The following is a 24139-nucleotide window of genomic DNA, read 5'->3' on the forward strand; positions in this document are numbered from 1 at the left end:
ACTGAAACGAAATACGACACAATCGTGTATAGCTAGAAAATGGTTTTAAAAGACCTAAATCATCCCAAATCAGATTTGGGGAGAACTGATCAGCAACTCCCACACAGAGGTACAAGTTACAAAGCATTCATGGATAAAAAAGGCAATAAACATTTAAAACAAACACAAGAAGCAGTAAAGGCGCAAGAAACATGCTTACATGGGATAATACCTATAAGCAGGTGGTAGTTAAATACGTTAGCGAATGAAAACACCACCAGAAGAGCATGTCTCTATATCTCTGTTCAAATGAATACATTTACAAGTACAAGCAGGTGTGACAAAAACATAGGCTAATAAATGGAAAGAAAATTAATCAACAAAATAATAAAATCATTCCCATGACTCGATTTTTAAAGACTCATTGCACAAATGATATGCATCCAGATAGTAGAATCTTAAGTTTTATTTAATCAGGTAATCTTAATTTAAATTAAAAAAAAAGTATTGTGAACGTTTTTTACTTCAGCTTAGAAGAATTCAATACATGTTTATTAAAACACATCGTAAATTATTATTACTAGATATCGACTGCATTTTCAACGAACTGCATGCAACTTAGGAAGGTGTTGTTATATATGTTGTTCAATGACTACGGTTAAAAATAGACCTTTATATTGATTTGAAATGAAATAACGATGTATCTGTCAGACAGAAACAGAAAAAAATTGAAATATTCATTCATACAAGTATGGAGGTGAATCTTTTGAACTACGTGATAAAAGACAATTGTACTTTTAGAAATTATTGAAATAAAGAACTTTCTAAACAAATCATTATTTTACTATGTCTTTGTAGTTTTGTGTACATACTCTTCATGAACACAGCTGTACAAATAACACTACATGATTGTCTTTAATGGGACTGCTTTCTTGGATCGTGCCGCTATTCCGTTTGAATTTTTGTCTCAGAACATCTTAGTCAAAATAAAATAAAGGAAAACCACAGGTCGCCCAATACGACATGAACGAAAATGTTGCAGGCTCGGTTTGATCGAGCCTGTCATGGGCGGTAGTGGAAATGCAAGCTATCGTCCCAGCCCTCTAACCCCGGGTTGAACAGAACTCAACATTTAAGTAGGCACAGAAAACACGCAAACATTTTTTCTAAACTTTTTACTGGCCATTTATTTACATAGGAATTTTCCTATGAAAATTAGATATTTTATTTTTTAAATCTTTAGAACTTATATTATTTGTATATGTATAGCTGACTCAAAATTAATTCTTTCTCATCTTATCTTATGAATGCTAACCTAGCCATATAGACACTATATTGATGCTTTCAATGTGGTTGTGGCAGCTATCCAGTATATGAACAGGAAACAGTGATTTTTTTAAAAAAGACATCATTTAACAACATTTGTTTTCTCTCCACCTCTTAAAGTGCTCACATGCCCTTCATTCTTTTAGATTTTGTTTTACCTTGACGTTAACACTTGTGAGCGAGTTCATCCAACAAACTAGGCATAACTTGGTTAATTAGAACTACAGCAAAGCTAATAGAGTTTCTACTCAATTGACATTCTATTACATTCATTTCCTGCACTAATTCAACCATAGCTCTTACTTACGTATAGTAGGTACACTTTCAATCACTTTCCACCATGGCTGTCAAAGAATCAAGTCTGAAAGCATAGCAAACATAAATATATAATATTCATTAAATGATCAACATTTTGTCTTCATAGTCATCGCATATTTTGTACAACAAGAAGGTTGACCGACTGGACGTACAGAAGTCACTCTTTTACATAACCGAAACATACATTAGTCATCTTTTTATATAACCTACGCGACTATTTTTGTTTGCTAAATCGCCGTCCGTCTATCATTTGTCGTCTTGTGCCTAAATTATGAATCTTCATGTCATCCGTTCAATGTATTCTGCTTTCACAAAACACACTTTTAAAGTCTTGGTATCCGTGACCTAAATGTTGTAAAGCAGCCTCCCCTTGGTATACATTAAAATAGCAGAACCAAGGGCACTTCTAGCGGCACAGCATTTACCTGTGAGTATTTTCTTTAGCAAGGGAAATAGGGGAAACAAGAAATATCTTTAAAAATGATGGTCGGCGAATTGTAATAAGGAAAGAAGTTTATGAATTTTTCATCTAACATTCATCTTTCATCTAACATTTTTCAAATTGCAAAACTAAACACCGCACTTTAACAATTTAAATGGTTCTCTTTTAATTTTTCGCAAAGGTTTCGTAGGGTTGCAATTTTGTTTCGTTTATCCTTAGACGAATAATTACAGCAGTAGTTTGATGAAGATTCACGAAGCGGTTCATGAGAAGAAGTCATTAAACGTGTTTATATTTTTAGCTAAATTGGTTCCTATCCCCATTTGTGACAAAATAGCAGGAAACCTTACGATATTGTTACACACCGAGTTTGATAAAAATCCATTACATTTTAGTGGTTAATGCGAAGAAAGGCATATCTACTTTTAGCTATAGTGGTCCCTAATAGGGCCCAAGTTCCTATATAAATAAATTTGGAAGAGGACCTTATAATGATGCTTCAGACCAAATATGACAAAGATCCACCAAGCTGTTCATGAGACGCTGTATAAAGGCATTTCTAGTTTTAGCTTTAGCAGCCCCTAAAAGGGGTTAAATGTCCCAGCTGAACAAAGTTGGCTGCGGGCTTAATAAAGAGTTGGCTGCGGGCTTAATAAAGATGCTACAAATCAAGTTTGATTAGAAGACATGAGAAAAAATCAATTAAAGGATTTTTTTATTTATCATTTTTATTTATTTCTTAAATAGGCCAACTGATCCCGCTTTAACAAATGCATATTCGCTATTCATGAATCTTTGGACAATGATGTCACACCTGTAAAAAAGTGATGGTCAAGCAAAACATTCAATTGTAATTATTTCAATATTTCTGTTTCATAAGCAAAGTTTGACCGTAGTCATATCACATAGATAAACTGTATGCAGCGTACCTTCATTTCCGTGTAATGAGATTCAGTCATTATATAGCATATATATAATAAAACAGATTTCAACTGAGTTCAATATTCATATATAATAAATCAGTTAAATAATTTATAACAAATATATCAAAGCAAACAAGTACTCATTTTAATATGCAATCTGAATAAGTCACAAAAGCAAGAAACTTTTTCATACACAGACGACAATTGTAACAAGGAAAATCTTTTAAAAAGCACTTCTCTACATAAAAGACTCTTATCACACCCTTATTCATGTGATACGCAGACCGTATTCAGCTCTTTCTTTAATTTGATATACTTTGGTATTTGAACAGGTTTTTATCATATTTATTAAACTTACTTATCATTTTGAGATATATCAATATTCTTGCTAAATATACTGAGCCAAAGTTAGCTTTAAAACTGTGAACAGCGTCGTTTAGGATAAACGCTTTGTCTACATTTAACTCAGCGTAGCACAATCAACAGAGTGAAAGAAATTGACACTCTCATCCAATCAGGCAGAGTGTTGCATAAATCTTCCATTTTGATAAATTATCTATAATGCGTTATCAAGTCGTTTGATTTGCAAACTGAAGTCACGTGGCATAGGTAACGAAAACGAATTTAGACGGCGTCGCCGAAAAAACACATGGGGCTTAATTCAGGAAAATAATGTTGATGCTCAACCTGAATAGCCATATCTTGTTCTAAGAAATACAATACAGTTTGACTTTTGTGGACGGACGCATTGTCATTTAGTTGCATGCCTTTAAAACCTTTATTTGAGGTTCATTTTGATAGAATTTTTGACAGCTTTAAAGGAAGGGAGGGGACGAGGTGTGATGCATTTTTAATTATCTTTCATGAACAGACTCAATCAAATCGAGTCTGCTATTATGTTGCTTGGTTGCTTTCTATGTTTTTAAAGGATCTTTTCTTTTTATCAGCTATTGATTGTGATTCATGCGTCGCTTGGACTCAAACTTATAAACCCAAGTTTCCTCCCCAGTAAGCAACTCAGAATTTTTTTAAGATTATAAGTTACATATTTTTTAGATGTTTTTTCTTGCAAAATAATAGATGCGAACTTCGAACTTATCCGTGCATTTCTTATCATGTTAGAAATCAACAAATGTTTTAAAGCTTAATTTTATATAGTCTTTCAAATTAATATACGTAGTAGTACTATCGGCAAAACATTGTCTTATATAAATATTTATTATTTTGTTAGGTTTAATGTCGCACCGACACAAATTCGCCATAAGTTATATGGCGACTTTCCAGGTTTGATGGTGGAGGAAGTACTGAGTAATCAAAGTAATTGTACCTGTAAATCATGTTTTGTTGGGTTTAACGTCGCAATGACACATAGGTCATACGGCGTCTTTACAGCTTTGATGGTGGAGGAAGTCCCAATGTGCCCCTACGTGCATAATTCCATCACGAGCGGGCACCTGGGTAGAACCACTGACATTCTGTAAGCCAGCTGGATGGCTTCCTCACATGAAGAATTCAAAGCCCTGAGTGAGGCTCGAACCCACATCGATGAGGGGCAAGTGATTTGAAGTCAGCGACCTTAACCAGTCTGCCACGGAGGCCCCTGTAAATCATTTACACTTTCTGAAAACTTAAAAAGGTACACAAAACTATCCCCGGCTTTCTTCATTCAGAGCAGTTATGTATGCAATACAGTGCACTTATATTACACCGGGTATGTGACATTTTATTCTTTGAACAACACCAGATTTATTACCTGTCATAAGAGTAACGGTGGGTCATCTTGAGGTATGAAGCACCCTAAAACAATTAGTAATGATTGTCTTAAAAATTACAACTGAAAAGTGTACATTCTATGATGCTAATAGTATGGCTTTTGTTCTAAAACAGCATATCTTATAAATAAGTATATCTTAAAAAATATATATATATATCTTCTTAATTAGAGCTCTATATAGCCTCTAGTTACCAGTATTGGTGGGGATAAGGATAAATCTCTTATGCATTTATCTAAACTTGGGATAAATATATTAAAATGAACTTATTTAATACATCATTTATTTGTGCATCCTAAAGAGATCAAAATTATTTAAAACCAGCTTTCATTTTCAAATCAGAGCCATTTTAATAACATGACCCCGACAAACATTTTGTCTAAATGCCGTCACCCGAATCAGTGTACTCACAGTCCATATGGTTAAGTGATATCAAAATGGAGAAGTATGTCCAAAACATTAAAGTTATCATAAAAGCAATATGTTTTTATCATGAAAATGAATATATTTACTGGTATTTGTAATATTTGTATCAAGTAAGGTTAACCATACCACTGGCAATGAAAACTATCATGCAGTCTAACCGCCATTTGCATGCAGCAGTATAAGGGGTGGATGATGGTGACATCCTTTGTGGTAACATTGCCCTAGTTGAGTGAATACAAATAAGATGCAACTATTCAACTGAAATCTTTATATTTCTGGCCGAAAAACAAGATTTATTTACATCCACAGATAAAACAAATGGATGTAAAACAGTAATTTTTACAAGGAAAATATATAAAAAGATGAAATTTTGGGAATACCCTGTATGCTAATTCAGGGTAATGGATATTATTTTACTATATATTTATAATTTCGGCGGATGTTGAAACTACATCCTACAAATCATTGTTTCAATTGGTTAAAAAGTGTGGAAAGTGGAGGAGATTTTGTAAAAGTGTTAAAAAGTAATAAGAAACTCATGAAAATTTACACATGGGTATTTTAAATCATTATTACTTTTTATTTAAGACACGTTTTGCAAAATTTGACAGCTGTGATATAGGGGCGCATTCGGCATACAAACCCGTGTAACTCTGACTAGATCACCCGAGTTTCCCTGAGTGACACGAGTAACAATTGTAGTTCGAACGCTTTATCGAGTAACTTAAAATGATGGAGAACGTTACCTATATCAGTATTGCTAAAAGTTCAAAGGGTTCAAATAATGGTTACTACTTTTGACACATAAATGACTTTGAACATTTTCCAAAATAAACAGCTGATCAGACGAGACAGAATCCCTCGTATCAGAAATTATGTTGAGTTAGTGGACTATATGTTTATGTATGCGATATAGTGCTGTTAGTTGCGTGTATCTTACATAATGTTTACATTTTTAATGACAATGAAATAAATGATTTTTGTGAAGAACCGGACCTAACCTAATAAAGATATGTTTGATAACTATAATGAGGACAGACTGTCTGGTATCGTTGTTAGAGATGAACTGGTACGACTTCTGTCAGAGTGAAAAATCAGACTGGGTTATTATCAATCGACTTTTCAGATTCTGGGATCAAGTAACACTTTGAAAAATGTTCAGCCCATAATGTTTAATAGACTAGAAATTTCTACTTTATGTTAATTTATACTTTAAATTATTTCTGAAGTAAGAGCTACAACTTATATTAGTCCTCTTATATATCTACATATGACTCTACTAACCCGGGTCATTTCAAATTAAAGGGTGTTTGGTATAATTATTTCTTTTTTTTTTTTATTGTTGTGACTGAAATTCATTTAAGGAAACAGTGGAGACCTTGATCACACGATCTGTTTTACTGTGTTCAGTCTGCACAGTTTGCCAAGACCCAATTATAAGAAGAAATATATTACGAAAATGAATAAGCTCAACTCTGCTGACTGTCTCTATTCCCCCATGCTAATGAATTTCCTTTTTTTTAAAGATGTTTTTGTTTAAAATGACATAACTGAATTCACCATGCTCACAAATAGTACATAACAAACAGTATGCTTTTTTCAAACTTTTTACGTAGTACAGCCATGAAATGTGCTAAATGCTAGTTTGACTTTTAAAAGACCAAATACCAGTTCTTGGTGTTGGTCAATTGGGTTCAACACCATTTCCAACAATCTTATTGCCATATATGACTGCCAGTCACAAATGGTAACAAATGTTCACTCTCCCTGGCAAGCTTAGCAATCTAAGTGGCTTACCAGTCCACTTTCATAAGCAACTGACAACTCTACATTCATATGAACTGAGGTAGGTTGCAAATGGCCATGGGAGGAATTTCATCGCTAACCGGATTAAACCCGTGACCTTTGGACCGACAGGACAGTACATCAACTACTGAGCTAACTAAACAACAGTACCATAATTATGTGTCTGTGGAAAGATGGTTTGTCGGCAAGTAGGGAGGTTGAATTATTTACTTATAACTTCAACATCAATGTTTGGCTTCTGTTGTGGATTATTTGTCCTTATCACTCATTATGTGTTCTTAAGCCTAGATGTTTTTTTCTCAATGTTTTCCCTTGTGAACATAGAAAGAAAACTTACAAGCTTTAAGAATCAGATCGAGAACCCTCGAAATATGCTTGACATGGATGTTGCTGTAAGAAGCTGATTTCACAACATATGTCCTATTCAGCAGTATTTAGATGGGGGCATGAATGCCAAAAGAGCATTTCAAAGTTACTCTGTATTTATAAGAAAGTAAAAGGTTTTAAAAGAACGCCCTTATTTTTTAAAATTAAATTAAATTTTAACCGTCATTTTCTTACTAAAAAGGGACATAACTTTGCCAAAAATAAAGTAAATTGATGGAACCCTGCTTTACAAGCCTGAAGACAGGCGAGAAATGTTAACCCAATGCCCCCATTAGTTTTGGAGATAGTAATTTGCATGCAAACACAACAATATCTATGCACAAGAAAAAGGGCATAACTTGTCCAAAATTAAAGTTATGGGAATTGATTCTTTGACCTTCCTTTACATCACTGGAGACATGTATGGAAGTTTCAATTCAATATCTGCATTAGTGTCTGAGATAGTAACTTGCATGCAAAACTTTAACCAGCTTTTTCTAAGTTTTAACAGTGGGGCATAACTTGGCCGAAGTTCAAGTAAGAGTTATGCAAGTTGATGCCATGTCCTATACAACATGGAAGACATGTGTGAAGATTCAACCCAGTATCAGCATTAGTTTTAAAAAAAAACTTGCATGCAAAACTTTAACCCCTAAAAGGGGTCTGACTCAAGTAAGAGTTATGAGACTTGTGATATGTTGATATGACCTTATTTTACAGACCTGTAGAAATGTGTGAAGTTTTAACCAAACATCTGCATTAGTTTAGATGTACTAACTTTCATGTAAAACTTAAAACTGCATTATCTAAGTCCAAAAGGGGCATAATTTTGTCAAAATACATATTAGAGTAATGTGACTTGATCATCTGCGGTTAGTTAATGACCTTAAAAAGTAAAAATTGGTTTCAAAGCAAATGTCTATAAATGAGACCCATAATTTACATAAGATTCGTTCAAGAGCTATCTAACTAGATTATTTTGGTAGGTCTGATGAGTGGAAAGACTTGTTTGAAGTTTCATTTCAATATCATCTGTGGGTATTGAGATAAAACCTTGATAGTAATTGCACCCAAAATTTTACTAGTGTACCAACGACGGCATGTTTAAAGTGTTAATGTATTCGGATACGATCACCCGCCTTTCCCAGCTTCAGGAGGTGGGTAGAATTCGGGTGACACAACTACTATCGCCCGGGTACACGAGTTATACTCGAGTAATACCCAGAGTGACTCGGGTTAGCTCGAGTATGTATGCCGAACCGCCCAGAAAATAAGTTTACACAACCTGTGCAAAAACTTACCATGTCATACGACTCCCTGTTCAAACAAGGCACATGCTTAAACAAAATACACTGATTCAGGTAACTGTACATTTTATAAATATATTTTTCTTTTACCATTTTTTTTCACAAAATGTACACAGTGTTATGTGTGTTCATTATGTCGGTAAAAAGTTATACATACCTTATGTTAACTTCTTGAAATCTCTCCGACAATAAATAAATTTTGATTTGATTTGAGTCACGGTAACCTTTTGCGAACGGCATTTAGACGTTTCAAAAACCAGACTGAAAAGTGTAATTGAGAACCAGTCTGTTTTCCAAACAACAACAACAACAAATAGCATAAATTAGGAATCCGCCTCCTAAACGTTCTATTTCACACCCTTTACTCTTAAAAGATGTCTTCACAAATCCAGAATTTACAAAAACAGCTTTTGCAGCTTCGACAGGAGGCAAATGTGCAAAGGATTCCAGTCTCACAAGCTATTGAAGAGTAAATGAATTTTTATGTTCCCGACCCCACCCGACATTTGGCCACAACTTTGTTAATCTTTTGTTTTGTAGTTGAAAATATATAGTTAGTTACTAACCAGGGGATTTTAATTTTGCCATTAGAATAGGTGCCTGTTTAGTGCTGGTAATTTGAGCTTCAGCTTTATCTTTAGTTCAAGGACAGATTTTCTTGGAAGTGTCTATCGTGTCGATTATTTTTCTTATTCGTGCGGTGGTCGTGCCGTTTAGTATTCTTATCCACATGATGGGTGTTTAGGTAGCATTTTTATTTTTGGCGTATGGTAAAACTAGCTATTATAGCATCATGTTCATTGTTTTAAGATATTAAACTTCAACGATGTACCCTCCAGCGCCTCTGTCGACATGGACTGGGGAAAAAAGACTTTAATTAGATATTAAAACAACACTGCAACAAAAACCATTACATACGATTTATAGTAAAATTAATTGAATAAATCATCAATTGCAAATAAATCAAAATAATGCGCAGTAAACATATTCTTGCATACATTGATAATAGTTACGTTATCATAACTTTTTGCTGTGATATTACTTTTCGTAGTATGTTTTTTAATTCAATAAATCGTGGGTAAATGATTTAACATAATGCGGGTATGTGCATGCTAAAATTGTCAAATAATCAGTATTTTTTGGAGAGCTGATAAGCAGGGAAAACTTCAGAAAAGATTTAAAAATAAATTATATCTGTATTATACAGTATTTTTAGTTGTATCAAAAACAAAAATAACTGACATGACTTTCCAGGCATGATCATCGTACGAATAATGAAAATAATCTGCACAACCGTCCTGCAAATAAGGAAAATAATTGGCATTATGGTCGTGTGGATAAGGAAAATTACCGGCATGACTGTGGGATAGACTCGGCCGATTTTCTTACAAGTCGGTGCTTCTCAAATTTTTGGCTCATTTATGTTTATTGTCAAACTCTGAGTGAACCTAACATTTATTATTATGATTAATTATGATCTGCATTTATACAGCTCTTATAGGAAGTGTCTAGAGGTACGGGTCGAATGACCATACCTTTAGAATAGAATAAGATTTTAGAGGTACGAATCGATACTCCCACACCCAGTTACACAACTCCTTTTTCTAGATAATAACTGAATAAGGGTTATTTACTGTGAATGAAATATCAAATAAGATGCAATATTCACCTAAAACTTGAATCTAAATGGTTTACAGAACCGGCATTCTCTTGCAACAAAATTGAAAATTTAAGATATCCACAATATATATGGATAAAAGGAAGTCTGTACTCCTAGACAATCCCTACCAAATTAAAGTGTAAAGGAATTACCTTCATTGATATACAAGAACTCATTTGCTTGTCATGTGGTTTCACTGGTTTGGGAGACTTCACTCTGTACTAATGAGAATTTCAGACCGGTATTATTTTTTAGTCGGCTAAAGGCTGAAAGCCTTTTGACGAGTCCTTGCTATCCAACGATTCTCTAAATGGACCAAATAACACAGTGAAGGGATGTAGTTTCATTAGATTTCTCAAACTTCAAACAGTTCACTGCATGAATGAAGTAATGTTGTGTCAATTCCCTTTGCTATGACCAATATACGCAGGGTTTCAGAAATCTGCAAATTTATTGGTAGCCAATTGGGCTACCAAAATTTTAATCTGGTAGCCCGAACATTTAAGTTTATTTGGCAATGGTCATTTCGGTTAATTTACTATGTGCTTCTATACTTCAGTGGATGGAATGATTAAATTTCATAATTTTAGCTATACGCACATTGTTATAAATTTTGTTCTCTTAAATAGCAATTATCATTACTCCTTTTTATCATTTTAAAAGATAAAACTAGATGTATTTAAACTGAGAAATATTACAAGGAGTACTCCTGATAGTTAAATTATTGCAACATGGCAATGTAAAAGGAACGCAAATCAGTTTTTATGAACTTGCATTTTTTTAGAGCTGTATGAATTGTGATTTATCTCAAAATTATTTAAAGTTGATATAATAATTCTGTCTGATTCTAAGCATCTGTCTGGTTTAATAAACGGACTAGAACCGCGTATATAAAGTCTCTCAGTTATTCACTTATCCGAAATTATGTTTGTCCAAAATTCTGTATACTTTCTGATATTTTGATAAATCATGGTCGATTTTTTTGCATGTTAGGCAAGTTTTTAAATTGAAAAGCATAAACAGTCAGTGTAGGCACTTAACTGCCTCAAAATCAAACATCTATTCTTTCTGATCGCTCGATAAATATTGAGGTCAGCGAAACCGAAAGTACACTTTGGCAGGTGGCGCTAAAATGATGTAATTTTAAGACTGGTTTGCATATTGTTTTAAACAATACCGATCAGCGATTTTGATGTTATTGGATCAGTCTAAAATCACTCGTGCACATGTTTTTGTAAACATTTGCCTGCGGGTACGATTAAACGGTTAATTGTTTGCCGATTGTGACAGGTAAGATAATTAAAGCCTCGGGCGTGTATCTCTTGATAAACAAGGGAATTATAGACAAATATCAAAATTATATTTGAAGACTAAATTATTGATTTCCCGGGGTACCCGATACGGAGTTTCAAGGTAGTCCGGCAGGCACGCTCTGAAAAAATTTAGTAGCCCGACAGAATTTTCTGGTAGCCCCGGGCTCCGGACATGGGATTTCTGAAACCCTGATACAATGTAATCTGTCATATTTATGACTTGTAATTGTGCAATACTCGAATGTAACTTATTAAGCATAAATGTGCATTTTAAGAATTGCGCAGGCTTACAAAGCTTGGGTAATATCCAGCGAAAGACAAAAAATAGTTCCACAGGGCTCCAGATAAGATGCGTATTAGCGTAAATTACATATAGAAATAATGCATGTCTAATAATTTCTAAGAGTATAAAAACATATATAAAATTACAGAAACGCACACAATGCTTTTTAGCACACCTGTCACAAAGTGACAAGGTGAGCTTTTGTGAACGCGCAGCGTCCGTCTGTGCGTCCGTCCGTCCGCTGTCTGTAAACTTTTGCTTGTGACCACTCTAGAGGACACATTTTTCATGGGATCTTTATGAAAATTGGTCAGAATGTTCACCTTGATGATATCTAGGTCAAGTTCGAAACTGGGTCACATGCGGTCAAAAACTAGGTCAGTAGGTCTAAAAATAGAAAAACCTTGTGACCTCTCTAGAGGCCACATTTTTCATAAGATCTTCATGAAAGTTGGTCTGAATGTTCACTTTGGTGATATCTAGGTCAAGTTCGAAACTGGGTCACATGCCGTCAAAAACTAGGTCAGTAGGTCAAATAAAAAAAATCCTTGTGACCTCTCTGGAGGTCATATTTTTGATGGGATCTGCATGATAATTTGTCAGAATGTTCATCTTGATGATATCTAGGTCAAGTTCGAAACTGGGTCATGTCCGGTCCAAAACTAGGTCAGTAGGTCAAATAATAGAAAAACCTTGTGACCTCTGTAGAGGCCGTATTTTTCATTGGATCTGCATGAAAATTGATCAGAATGTTCATCTTGATGATATCTAGGTCAAGTTTGAAACCGTGTAAACTGTGGTCAAAAACTAGGTCAGTAGGTTAAATAATAGAAAATCCTTGTGACCTCTCTAGAGGTCATATTTTTTATGGGATCTGCATGAAAATTGGTCAGAATGTTCATCTTGATGATATTTAGGAAACTGGGTGATGTCCGATCCAAAACTAGGTCAGTAGGTCAAGTAATAGAAAAACCTTGTGACCACTCTAGAGGCCATAGTTTTCATGGGATCTGCATAAGAGTTGGTCTGATTGTTCATCTTGATGATATCTAAGTAAAGTTCGAAACTGGGTCACGTGCGGTCAAAAACTGGGTCAGTAGGTCTAAAAATAGAAAAACCTTGTGACCTCTCTAGAGGCCACATTTTTCATAAGATCTTCATGAAAGTTGGTCTGAATGTTCACTTTGGTGATATCTAGGTCAAGTTCGAAACTGGGTCACATGCCGTCAAAAACTAGGTCAGTAGGTCAAATAAAAAAAATCCTTGTGACCTCTCTGGAGGTCATATTTTTGATGGGATCTGCATGATAATTGGTCAGAATGTTCATCTTGATGATATCTAGGTCAAGTTCGAAACTGGGTCACGTCCGGTCCAAAACTAGGTCAGTAGGTCAAATAATAGAACAACCTTGTGACCTCTGTAGAGGCCGTATTTTTCATTGGATCTGCATGAAAATTGATCAGAATGTTCATCTTGATGATATCTAGGTCAAGTTTGAAACCGTGTAAACTGTGGTCAAAAACTAGGTCAGTAGGTCAAATAATAGAAAATCCTTGTGACCTCTCTAGAGGTCATATTTTTTATGGGATCTGCATGAAAATTGGTCAGAATGTTCATCTTGATGATATTTAGGTCGAGTTCGAAACTGGGTGACGTCCGATCCAAAACTAGGTCAGTAGGTCAAATAATAGAAAAACCTTGTGACCACTCTAGAGGCCATAGTTTTCATGGGATCTGCATAAAAGTTGGTCTGATTGTTCATCTTGATGATATCTAGGTCAAGTTGGAAACTGGGTCAACTGCATTCCAAAACTAGGTCAGTAGATCTAAAAATAGAAAATTCTTGTGACCTCCCTGGAGGTCATATTTTTCAAGGGATCTGTATGAAAATTGGTCAGAATGTTCATCTTGATGATATGTAGGTCAAGTTTGAAACTGGGTCACGTGCGGTCAAAAACTAGGTCAGTAAGTCAAATAATAGAAAAACCTTGTGACCTCTGTAGAGGCCATATTTTTCATGGGATCTGCATGAAAATTGGCCAGAATGTTCATCTTGATAATATCTAGGCCAAGTTGTAAACTGGGTCGCATGCGGTCAAAAACTAGGTCAGTAGGTCAGATAATAGAAAAACCTTGTGACCACTCTAGAGGCCATAGTTTTCATGGGATCTGCATGAAAGTTGGTCAGAATGTTCATCTTGATGATATCTAGGTCAAGTTTGAAACCGGGTCAGCTGCAGTCAAAAACTAGGTCACTAGGTTTCAACATAGAAAGACCTTTTGACCTCTCTAGAGGCCATATTTTTCAATGGATCTTCATGAAAATTGGTCAGAATTTTTATCTTGATGATATCTAGGTCAAGTTCAGAAGTAGGTCACATGAGCTCAAAAACTAGGTCACTATGTCAAATAATAGAGAAAAAAAACGATGTCATACTCAGTTCATGTGGGGGCAGGTGAGCGATTCAGGACCATCATGGTCCTCTTGTTTAAAAACAAAATCTGAATCGTCTGGATGCGTTAGGTAACATAGCCGATCAGCCTTAATTCTCCCACATTGAACGTAAACACGCATCGTATGATTTCTATAAACTTTGCGTGGGTTGAATTTTGCAGTCAGTAAACTGATAAATTATCGGAAGAAGAAGCTCTTACTGGTTTGTTTAGTTACTACTGATATTAAAAATGATTTTAATTCTTATTTTTCGAGAAATAAACAAATAGACGAAACATTAAATTGTATTTTCTTGTAGTTATTGAAATCGAAAGTAGATCGTCTATGTTTGGCTGCTTTCACGAAACGAAACAACTTTTTTATGAAAAGATTTAAATAAGAGGTAATTTAACTGTAAACTTCAATGTCAGATACTGCCAATTGCTGCTAAATGTCTTCGTATCATCACAATTTGTAAAATATATTGTTGAAACTGGAGAAAAGTGTAATCGTATCCGGATATAATATTTTGGGTAAATATCGAGCTGTGTTATGAAATTTTAAGAAAAAAACTAAAAACAAACTGAAACTGGTAGACTATACTGTCAGTACATAAATCATTAGCCGACTCAGGCCATTCAGGCCTTTGATTAGAGGTTTGGTCTGCTGCACTAATTTCTTACGTGCTGACTTTGGCCGCAGATCAGTTCTAGTATCCTTGAAAGGCTCTGAGGCCTGAAGTAGATTCTAAAGGCTTGCTCTCCTGCATATTAGCTCCAGGTTGTCATTTATCTACAAAATTACAAATTAAGTGATTGTAATTCTCATTGAATCTTAAAAGCAACTTAGTATCAGTCAGTAGACGGAAAGAATCCCACGATTATCAACCAATGTACTACAGATTAATCTCAAACAATTAAATATCAAAGTCAGAATGTTCTATGTCTTATCATCATAATGTAGATCACTACAAAACATTTGTAATGATATGTGCAACTTCATTTTTGTATAAATGTAAATTAGAACGTGTTGAATTGAGGTGATAATTTGTACATCGAATAGTCATCTTCCCAGGATTTTAAATAAGAAAGTTCCAGACCATTGGACATGTCTGGCAAATTTACAGCTTTACAAGGTCCCGGAATGGGTGTCAGACACTAACACAAATTACCATACATTCCAAAATTGGTGAATGGTTTTCTTTGACCAGAATATGTAAAAACTGTTTTGACAGTTGTGAGTTGCTGTTTAGCATCCAGTCTGAAGCTAGTTTGTATAATACTTCATTTGGAAAAGCTTTTTCATGAAACCTGAAAATGTCGGTCTGACAAATATTTTATTGGTCAGACAATAATTGTTTCTCTGACCAAAGGTCACGCAGTCTGTCCAGCAGTTTGTGAAGCCTGCCATCCTCATATCCCTTTACTCTCAACCTGTGGGCAGCTTAATGTAGCTGTTAGCAGTATTTAACATACCTTTCCATAGCTTTATGGGTAGATATTAATGGAACATATAGAGATAGATAAAAGAAAAGAAAGTAGTGCATATCTAAAATTAGTCTCTTTATTTTTTAAATTGCCTTTTATTAAGTAAATTGTTTTTTAAGATGTCAGATTGGTTTATACTACATTAATTATTATTATTCCGCCTCCAAAGACGCGGCACTATATTGCTTTGCACCTGTGGGTCGGTATGTCAGTCTGTCCTAGTTCTGTCAGGAGAGCAAAGGGTTTCTGCCCAATAAATTGAGAACCACCTGACCCAGAACCATCAAACTTAGTAGCTTGATTGGGCTTATGAAGTAGATGACCTGTATTGTTTTTTGGGTCAAAGGTCAAGGTCATTGGGGCTTGAACCTTGAAAACAGTTTTCTCTCAGTAACTTGAGAATCACTTGATCAAGAACCTTCAAACTTGATAGTATGATGGGGCTTAATGAAGTTAAAGGCCCCTATTGTTTTTGGGGTCAGTATGAGTCAGAGGTCAAGGTCACAGGGGCCCGAACCTTGAAAACAGTTTCTGCTCTATGACTTGAGAACCACTTGACCCAGTATCTTCAAACTTGAAAGCATGATTGGGTTATGAAGTTGATGACGCCTAATGTTTTTGGGGGTTAGTAAGTCAACAATCAAGGTCATAGTGATCATGGGACTGAAAATGGGACAACCAATTATGGGATGCATAAGTGTTTTACAAACAGCTTATGTTCATGTTGCCTTTTCAGGATTTTGAAGTACACTACTCAACACGCACATGATGATGCTTTGGTTGTTGGAGTCCCACAGTCAGAAAACCCATTTAAAGATCCTAAGGGATGCCTTATACTCTGATTATATGTTGTAAATGTAAGTACTTATGTTATATTTGATTTTTACCATGACTATAATTATGAAGTATAAACTAAAGCCATCCTACTTTCGTTGGGGTTTGTGTCACACTTTGGTTAAAGTTTTGATGCACTTTCACTTAATCCCTGTTATATAACTGTTAACATGTACTTAACGAATTTGATTCAAACTTAAACTAATTATTCCTCATTTCCCACATCGTATGACATGAAGGTCATAACTCTCACACCAATATTTTATGAATTATCCCTACCTTTTACTTAGAATTTCAGGTTAAAGCTTTGTCTTGCTTTCACTCAATCTTGTTATTAGTTTACTAAATGGATCTCTGTTATTGCTAAATGGCTTTGATTCAGACTTTAAACAGTTGCTTCACACCCTCACCCACATCTCATATGATATGACACATCTAGCTTGCACCAATGAATTATGCTCCTTTTTCACTTAGAACTTTAGGTTTTAAATTAAATTTTGATGCATTTTCACTTTTCTCTTTGTCTGTTGTTATAGAAGGGAGAACTTATAGTTGTTCACATCATCTACCACAAGCTTTTGAAAGTTCTGAGGTGACTCCAATAAAACTTCATACAAATGCTTGCTTGATCACCATGAGGTGTAGATGTGCTTGAAATATATTTTTCTGTGGTAGACAATGTAACCCAATTCTTCCCTCATATACTTGGAGCAAACAATTTCCTAAACTTTAACAGATTCCAATGTTCAAAACTTCATAAATATCATCACAATAAAGATATCACAGTGGTAATTATTATTCACCCAAACTGTTTAGACTTTATTGTCAATTTTTGAAAAAAATGTCAATATATTACCAACTGGACACATTTGTCCTCCTATAAGGCGGTATTTAAGGAGTTTTGGAGGGGGATGGGTATTATTCATATTAGTGATAGCTGTAGTGGAGTTCTGATGATATTTCATTTATTTAGGTTTACTGCAGACTGGCTTGATGACTTCCCAAGATAAAATCTTTAGAACCTAATAGAGAGGCTTTTACCCTAAACAGTGAGAAGCCTGTGTGTTAAAGTTTGCAACCCTAACCACGCACAGTAGCCCCTGTCTAATACAGACTGTCCTCGTCCTTCAACTTACGACTATTGACCTGGGAATTAGAACTAGTACCACCATTGATTAGCTCAGGTACTTAATATTCTTTCTTTATAATTTTCAGGTAAATTATGTCTTAGCAGTAGAAAATTTATTGTGGATCCAGGACCAGTGGATATATGTCAGCCTGTGTGTATTGAATCTCAGAATGTTATCTACGCAATATGATGGATAAGAGATAATTTCAAGAAAAATTTCTGCAAGCTTGTTATTGTGAAATTTAGTGCCAGTGTACATTTGTAATTGACGCCATTTTGTTTGGTAATGAATGACTATAAAAATATGTTAGTAGTACTTTCTCTTGATATTACTGTACCTTTGGCATCATGTCATACTAAGAATTTCAGATTTTTTTTCATATTCACAAAAAGAGAGAAATATTTTTAATCCTATATTTTAATTACAAATTCACAGTGAACATTCTTTGCTTACCAAATTATGAAAATTATGAAAGATCTGGACTAGTTTTCGCTAGAGGGGGTACAGGTTGAGGAGAGGGGGGTGGGGGTAAGGGTCCAGGGCCCTTGGGGGAAATGTTTATGGAATTTTAAACGAAAAAAAAGTTACTTTCTGTTACAATTTTGTAGTAGTCAAAAGATAACGGGGATAAAAAGTTGTTTGACAGCAAGTAATTATCTTTTAATCTGTTGCAACACGCGGAGTCAAATGTTTAACAATACTGCAGGGTGAATGATTTACCTCTCTTTACTTTCATATCAGATTGTCGGATGTTCAGCATTTTGTTTTCTACAGTTGAAGGAATTTTCAGTATGTTATTTATGTTTTTGCATTTATATCCTAAATTTTTTCATGTGCAATACAGAAGATATATATATATAGTTTGAATCAAAATCGAATTTTGAAAAATATGAAAAAAAGGTTTGCTTGTGTTCATACAATACTGCTACTTTATTGTCTAAGTGCAATGTTTAAACAAAAATATTATAAGCAAACAAAGACTTGTTAAAACAGATTTTTGTTTTAACTGACAGGCTCACTGTTTGTGAAATCTTTAGTACTGTCTAGCTTACCTGAAAGATGCACAGAGATTAAAAGGGTTTTCGTATTTGAACAAAGTCATTTCACTTTTGAGAATATTTAAAGCAAATGAGGCTTCTAAGTTTTTAAAAAGAAATAAGATTTATGGTATTTAAAACAGAATTTGTTTCTTTGATAACACAGATTCATAAAATACATAATCATTTATCATACATATTACATGCACATTGCTAGCTACTAGTATATTTTGTTTATGTCTGTTTTATAAAATTAGCTGCTGTGAAAGCTGTATCTTTTATGCTGCTTTTAAGACAATCTCTACTTTTACACAAACAATACTTTTTGACCAAAGAATTGCATATACAGTCATATCACATAAAATTGATATGAGCCGCACCATGGGAAAACCAACATAGTGGCTTTGCGACCAGCATGGATCCAGACCAGCCTGCGCATCCGCGCAGTCTGGTCAGGCTCCATGCTGTTCGCTTTTAAAGCCTATTGGAATTGGAGAAACTGTTAGCGAACAGCATGGATCCTGACCAGACTGCGCGGATGCGCAGGCTGGTCTGGATCCATGCTGGTCGCACACCCACTATGTTGGTTTTCCCATGGCACGGCTCATATATCTTATCTATGTATCTATCTCTGGATATTGCCAACGCCTTGCTTTCATTTTTGTCCGAGATTGTTTTTATTTGTGCAATATAACTGCAATAATATCACATAACATGAAATCTGTATAGGGGTACATTTGAAGTTGATAGATTTTACCAAGTAATCCAGCCGAAACTATTTTGCATCAGTTTTTCCCTTTAGTGGTACATATATTTTGTTCAGTTTCAAATGATTTGTTAAAGGAAATATTGGGAAATATTTTTAAGGAATTTTTTATTTATCATTGTCAATACTTTACTTTTTGTAGTTTATTTTGTATATTGATTTGTACTGACACACTTCGGAATTGTGAAGTTTTTGAATCAAGTTTTCAGCACAAAAACGCTCGCCTTACGTATGCCATTATTTTGACAAAGGCTGCAAAGCCGTTAGGTTATGATGTTTATATGCTGAAATACTCACTGTTGATGTGCCATTTCCCAAGTTGATAGACTACTAAAGTAGTTGAATGATATTTAAATAGACACTAGCTAGCTGTGTCCCATAAATTTTATTTTTGGAAAAGGTTTCACAGCAGATATAAATCTACCACTCTCGCTGTTGCCTTTGAAGTTATCTCACTTTTCGTATCAGTATTGCACTATATTAACCTGTTTGAAGCTTTACATGTACGACAGTGATTGAAATTTTTGCTTTAAAAGTATGGATTTCTTGTAGCAGTTTAGTGTCTAGTAAGCATACTTTAAGCAAAGGATTCCTTGTCAGTTTGTTTTTTTCACATACTTTATGCCAGGAATTTAATACCCTTTATATGCTTTGTAGATGTACTGCTGTTTGACGCAATCATCATATTTCAATGTATTTAAATTTTCTTATATTTTCATCAGCCCTGTATAGTCTTTGAGATACGAGTAGTTAATATCATTGTGCCATCAAAGCTTAACTGTAATAGTGCTTAACGGCAGTAAATTCATCACAATGTTTTAGTAGACGTACTCACTCTGCATTAAATTGAACATTATATAATAACCTAATCTTTTCCTTTTCAAACCCTTGTAGCCGAGTGGTTAAAGTTGCTGACTTTAAAACACTTGCCTCTCACCAATGTGGGTTCGAGCCTCACTCGGGGCTTTGAATTCTTCATGTGAGGAAGCCATTCATCTGCCTTACGGGAAGTAGGTGGTTCTACCCAGGTGCCTGCTTTTGATGAAATAATGCACGGAGGGGAACCTGGGGTGTTCCTCAACTGTCAAAGCTGTAAAGTCGCCGTATGACCTATAATTGTGTCAGTGCGACGTTAAACCAAACGAAACAACAAATTTTCAAATCTTATGAATTTTTGTTTTCTTTTACATTATTTAGATCAGTTTTTTTTTCAATTTTAGGTAATGAACCTGTAACAACAATCTGCAATTTCTGTTCAGTTAAGTACTAATGTACTTTCTGTATGCGATTTCTGACTAAAGAAATGGGCTCGTATGAGCCGTCGTGAAAAAAAGTCAAAATAGTTTACAGGAATAGATGACAGCGTGAAAATTGCTGATTGTCGTTTTGGAGTCTACAACTTATTTTACTATAGATGCAAGTATATTACTATATGAATGTTACTGTATGTATGGGATGGAATGCTGGTATAATTATTTATAGTTTCGTCATATCTTAGCGATGTGCCTGTACAGTTTATATAGTGATTCCATTTTCAGATTAATTTTTATGTATTATTAGTAACAAATTGTGTAGTATTCAGTTTTAATAAAACTTGCCTTTCAATTTGTGTTCTTTTAACTTCTGTAATTGTAATCCGTTTTTGCTATTTACTTGGCATTATGCCAAAGAGGCTATTGGTACTTTGCGAAACGAAACGGAACGAAACGAAACGGAACGAGGGGCACTATATGGGGGGAATTAAAAAATCAAATTTAAATAATAAAAATCAATATATAATATTTAATTACATGAACCTTGTATAAACATCAGTTTTGGAATGATGTATAATATCAAATGAAACTCCTGATACGCAAAAAAACATAAAGTATTAAACAGGTTTTGTCTTGTTTCGTTCCGTTACGCAAAATACCATTACCCACACAGGTATTGGTACTTTGCGAAACGGAACGAAACGAGAAAATTTTAATCTACTTGCATGAAATATTTCAGGAATTCATATCTAATAATCGTTTATTTGTGTATGTATGTATAAATGTCGATCCTGGATCTGCAAGTTATCCTTTTATGTATGAAGATTACAGGAGAATTTGTATGTTCGAGAAGGGAATATTTTTTGCATATTGTCTTGCAAGTAACTGCTTGTAATGAAATTTGGTTCCCATTAGCGACAACTTAACAAAGCAATAATCGGAAATTACTGCATCACACTGTAACTATGTACATACCTGCACACACACATATATATGAACTTTCGTGAAGTACATAGGCATGCAATATAGCTGGACATACCGAATAATCATTTATGTTTGTATGTTTATATAATTGCCGAGTCTGGATCTGCAAGTCGCCTTTTTATGTATTGAGATTGTACGAGTATTTGTATGTTTGTGAAGGAAATACTTTTTGCATATTGTCTTGCATGTAACTGCGTGTTTGATTCTCCTTTTATCTTTTAGTTGTAGTTGTCAACATCTTTATAAAATAAATTATACAAGTTATAACAAACTTTATCTTTATATTTGTTACAGTAGTTGTTAGCATCTTTAATTACATAAATTATACATGTCTATAACAAACTTAGCCTTTCCTCTCTCGTTTCGTTCCGTTTCGCAAAGTACCAATACCCACACAGGTATTGGTACTTTGCGAAACGAAACGAAACGAGAAAAAATTAATTCATTCACATAAAGTATTTCAGAAATATCGGTAGACTCTTCCAAAGATAATCATTTATGTGTGAATGTATGTTGAACTGTCCAGCCTTGATTTGCAAATTAGCCTTTTACTTGTGAAAAATTACAGGATTTGTTTGTTTGTGAAGGGAATACCTTTTGCATATTCGATCCATGCATGTAACTGCTTGTAATGAAATTTGGTTCTCCTATTTATTTTTTCAATTCTTACTTTTCAGCATCTTGAATTACATAATGCATATATAACCAAATTAACTTTTCCGATCTCGTTTCGTTCCGTTTCGCAAAATACCAATACCCACACAGGTATTGGTACTTTGCGAAACGAAACGGAACGAGAAATTTTTGATATATTTACATGGAATATTTCAGGAATTCATATCTATTTATCGTTTATTGCTTGCATGTACAATAATGGTTGAGCCTGGATTTGTAGGTCATTGTTTTTCAAATAATTGGCGACGACTTAACAAAGCTATAATCTGAAATTACTGGTTTCATGCAACACACTGTAACTATGTACATACCTACACATATACCTTCATAAAATACATGGACATGCAATATAGCCGGACATACCGAATAATTATTCATATTTGTATGTATGTATAATTGCCGAGTCTGGATCTGCAAGTCGCCTTTTTATGTTTTGAGATTATACGAGAATTTTTATGTTTGTGAAGGAAATATTTTTTGCATATTGTCTTGCATGTAACTGCGTGTAATAAAATTGGATTTTCTTTTTATCTTTTTATTTGTTAAAGTAGTTGTCAGCATCTTTAATTACATAGATTATACATGTCTATAACAAACTTAGCCTTTCCTCTCTCGTTTCGTTCCGTTTCGCAAAGTACCAATTCCCACACAGGTATTGGTACTTTGCGAAACGGAACGAAACGAGAAAGTTTTAATTCATTTACATGAAGTATTTCAGAAATATCGGTAGACTCTTCCACGCGTTAGATACTACATATTAACGACTGCTATTCGATAAGACAGATCAGTGAAACTGACTAGAAATATCAGATAATCATTTATGTGTGTATGTATGTTTAACTTTCAAGCCTTTATCTGCAAATTATCCTTGTACTTGTGAAAATTACAGAATTTGTTCGTGAATGGAATACCTTTTGCACATTTCCTTGCATGTAACTGCTTTTAATGAAATTTGGTTCTCCTTCTATTTATTTTTTAATTCTTAATTGTCAGCATCTTGAATTACATAATGCATATATAACCAAATTAGCTTTTCCGATCTCGTTTCGTTCCGTTTCGCAAAATACCAATACCCACACAGGTATTGGTACTTTGCGAAACGAAACGGAACGAGAAATTTTTGATATATTTACATGGAATATTTCAGGAATTCATATCTATTTATCGTTTATTGCTTGCATGTACAATAATGGTTGAGCCTGGATTTGTAGGTCGTTGTTTTTCAAATAATTGGCGACGACTTAACAAAGCTATAATCTGAAATTACTGGTTCATGCAACACACTGTAACTATGTACATACCTACACATATACCTTCATAAAATACATGGACTTGCAATATAGCCGGACATACCGAATAATTATTCATATTTGTATGTATGTATAATTGCCGAGCCTGGATCTGCAAGTCGCCTTTTTATGTTTTTAGATTTGATATACGAGAATTTGTTTTTAGATTTGATATACGAGAATTTGTATGTTTGTGAAGGAAATACTTTTTGCATATTGTCTTGCATGTAACTGCGTGTAATAAAATTTGTTTCTCCTTTTATCTTTTCAGTTTTTACAGTAGTTGTAAGCATCTTTCGTTACATAAATTATACATGTCTATAACAAAC

The 24139-nt window shown here is 34.3% G+C and overlaps 1 protein-coding gene across 1 annotated transcript; it reads left to right on the top strand.

Annotated features, from left to right (window-relative positions):
* The first annotated feature begins 8941 nt into the window (after positions 1 to 8941).
* On the top strand, positions 8942 to 21214 carry LOC128550276 (guanine nucleotide-binding protein G(I)/G(S)/G(O) subunit gamma-7-like). Its single transcript, XM_053529009.1, has 3 exons — positions 8942 to 9134; positions 16579 to 16699; positions 17892 to 21214. Exons 1-2 carry the CDS (start codon positions 9040 to 9042, stop codon positions 16682 to 16684), a joined length of 201 nt encoding a protein of 66 aa, XP_053384984.1. The 5' UTR covers positions 8942 to 9039; the 3' UTR covers positions 16685 to 16699; positions 17892 to 21214.
* Positions 21215 to 24139: the final 2925 nt, after the last annotated feature.

The sequence above is a fragment of the Mercenaria mercenaria genome, chromosome 17 (genome assembly GCF_021730395.1).
Source record: "Mercenaria mercenaria strain notata chromosome 17, MADL_Memer_1, whole genome shotgun sequence".
Lineage (NCBI taxonomy): Eukaryota > Metazoa > Mollusca > Bivalvia > Venerida > Veneridae > Mercenaria > Mercenaria mercenaria.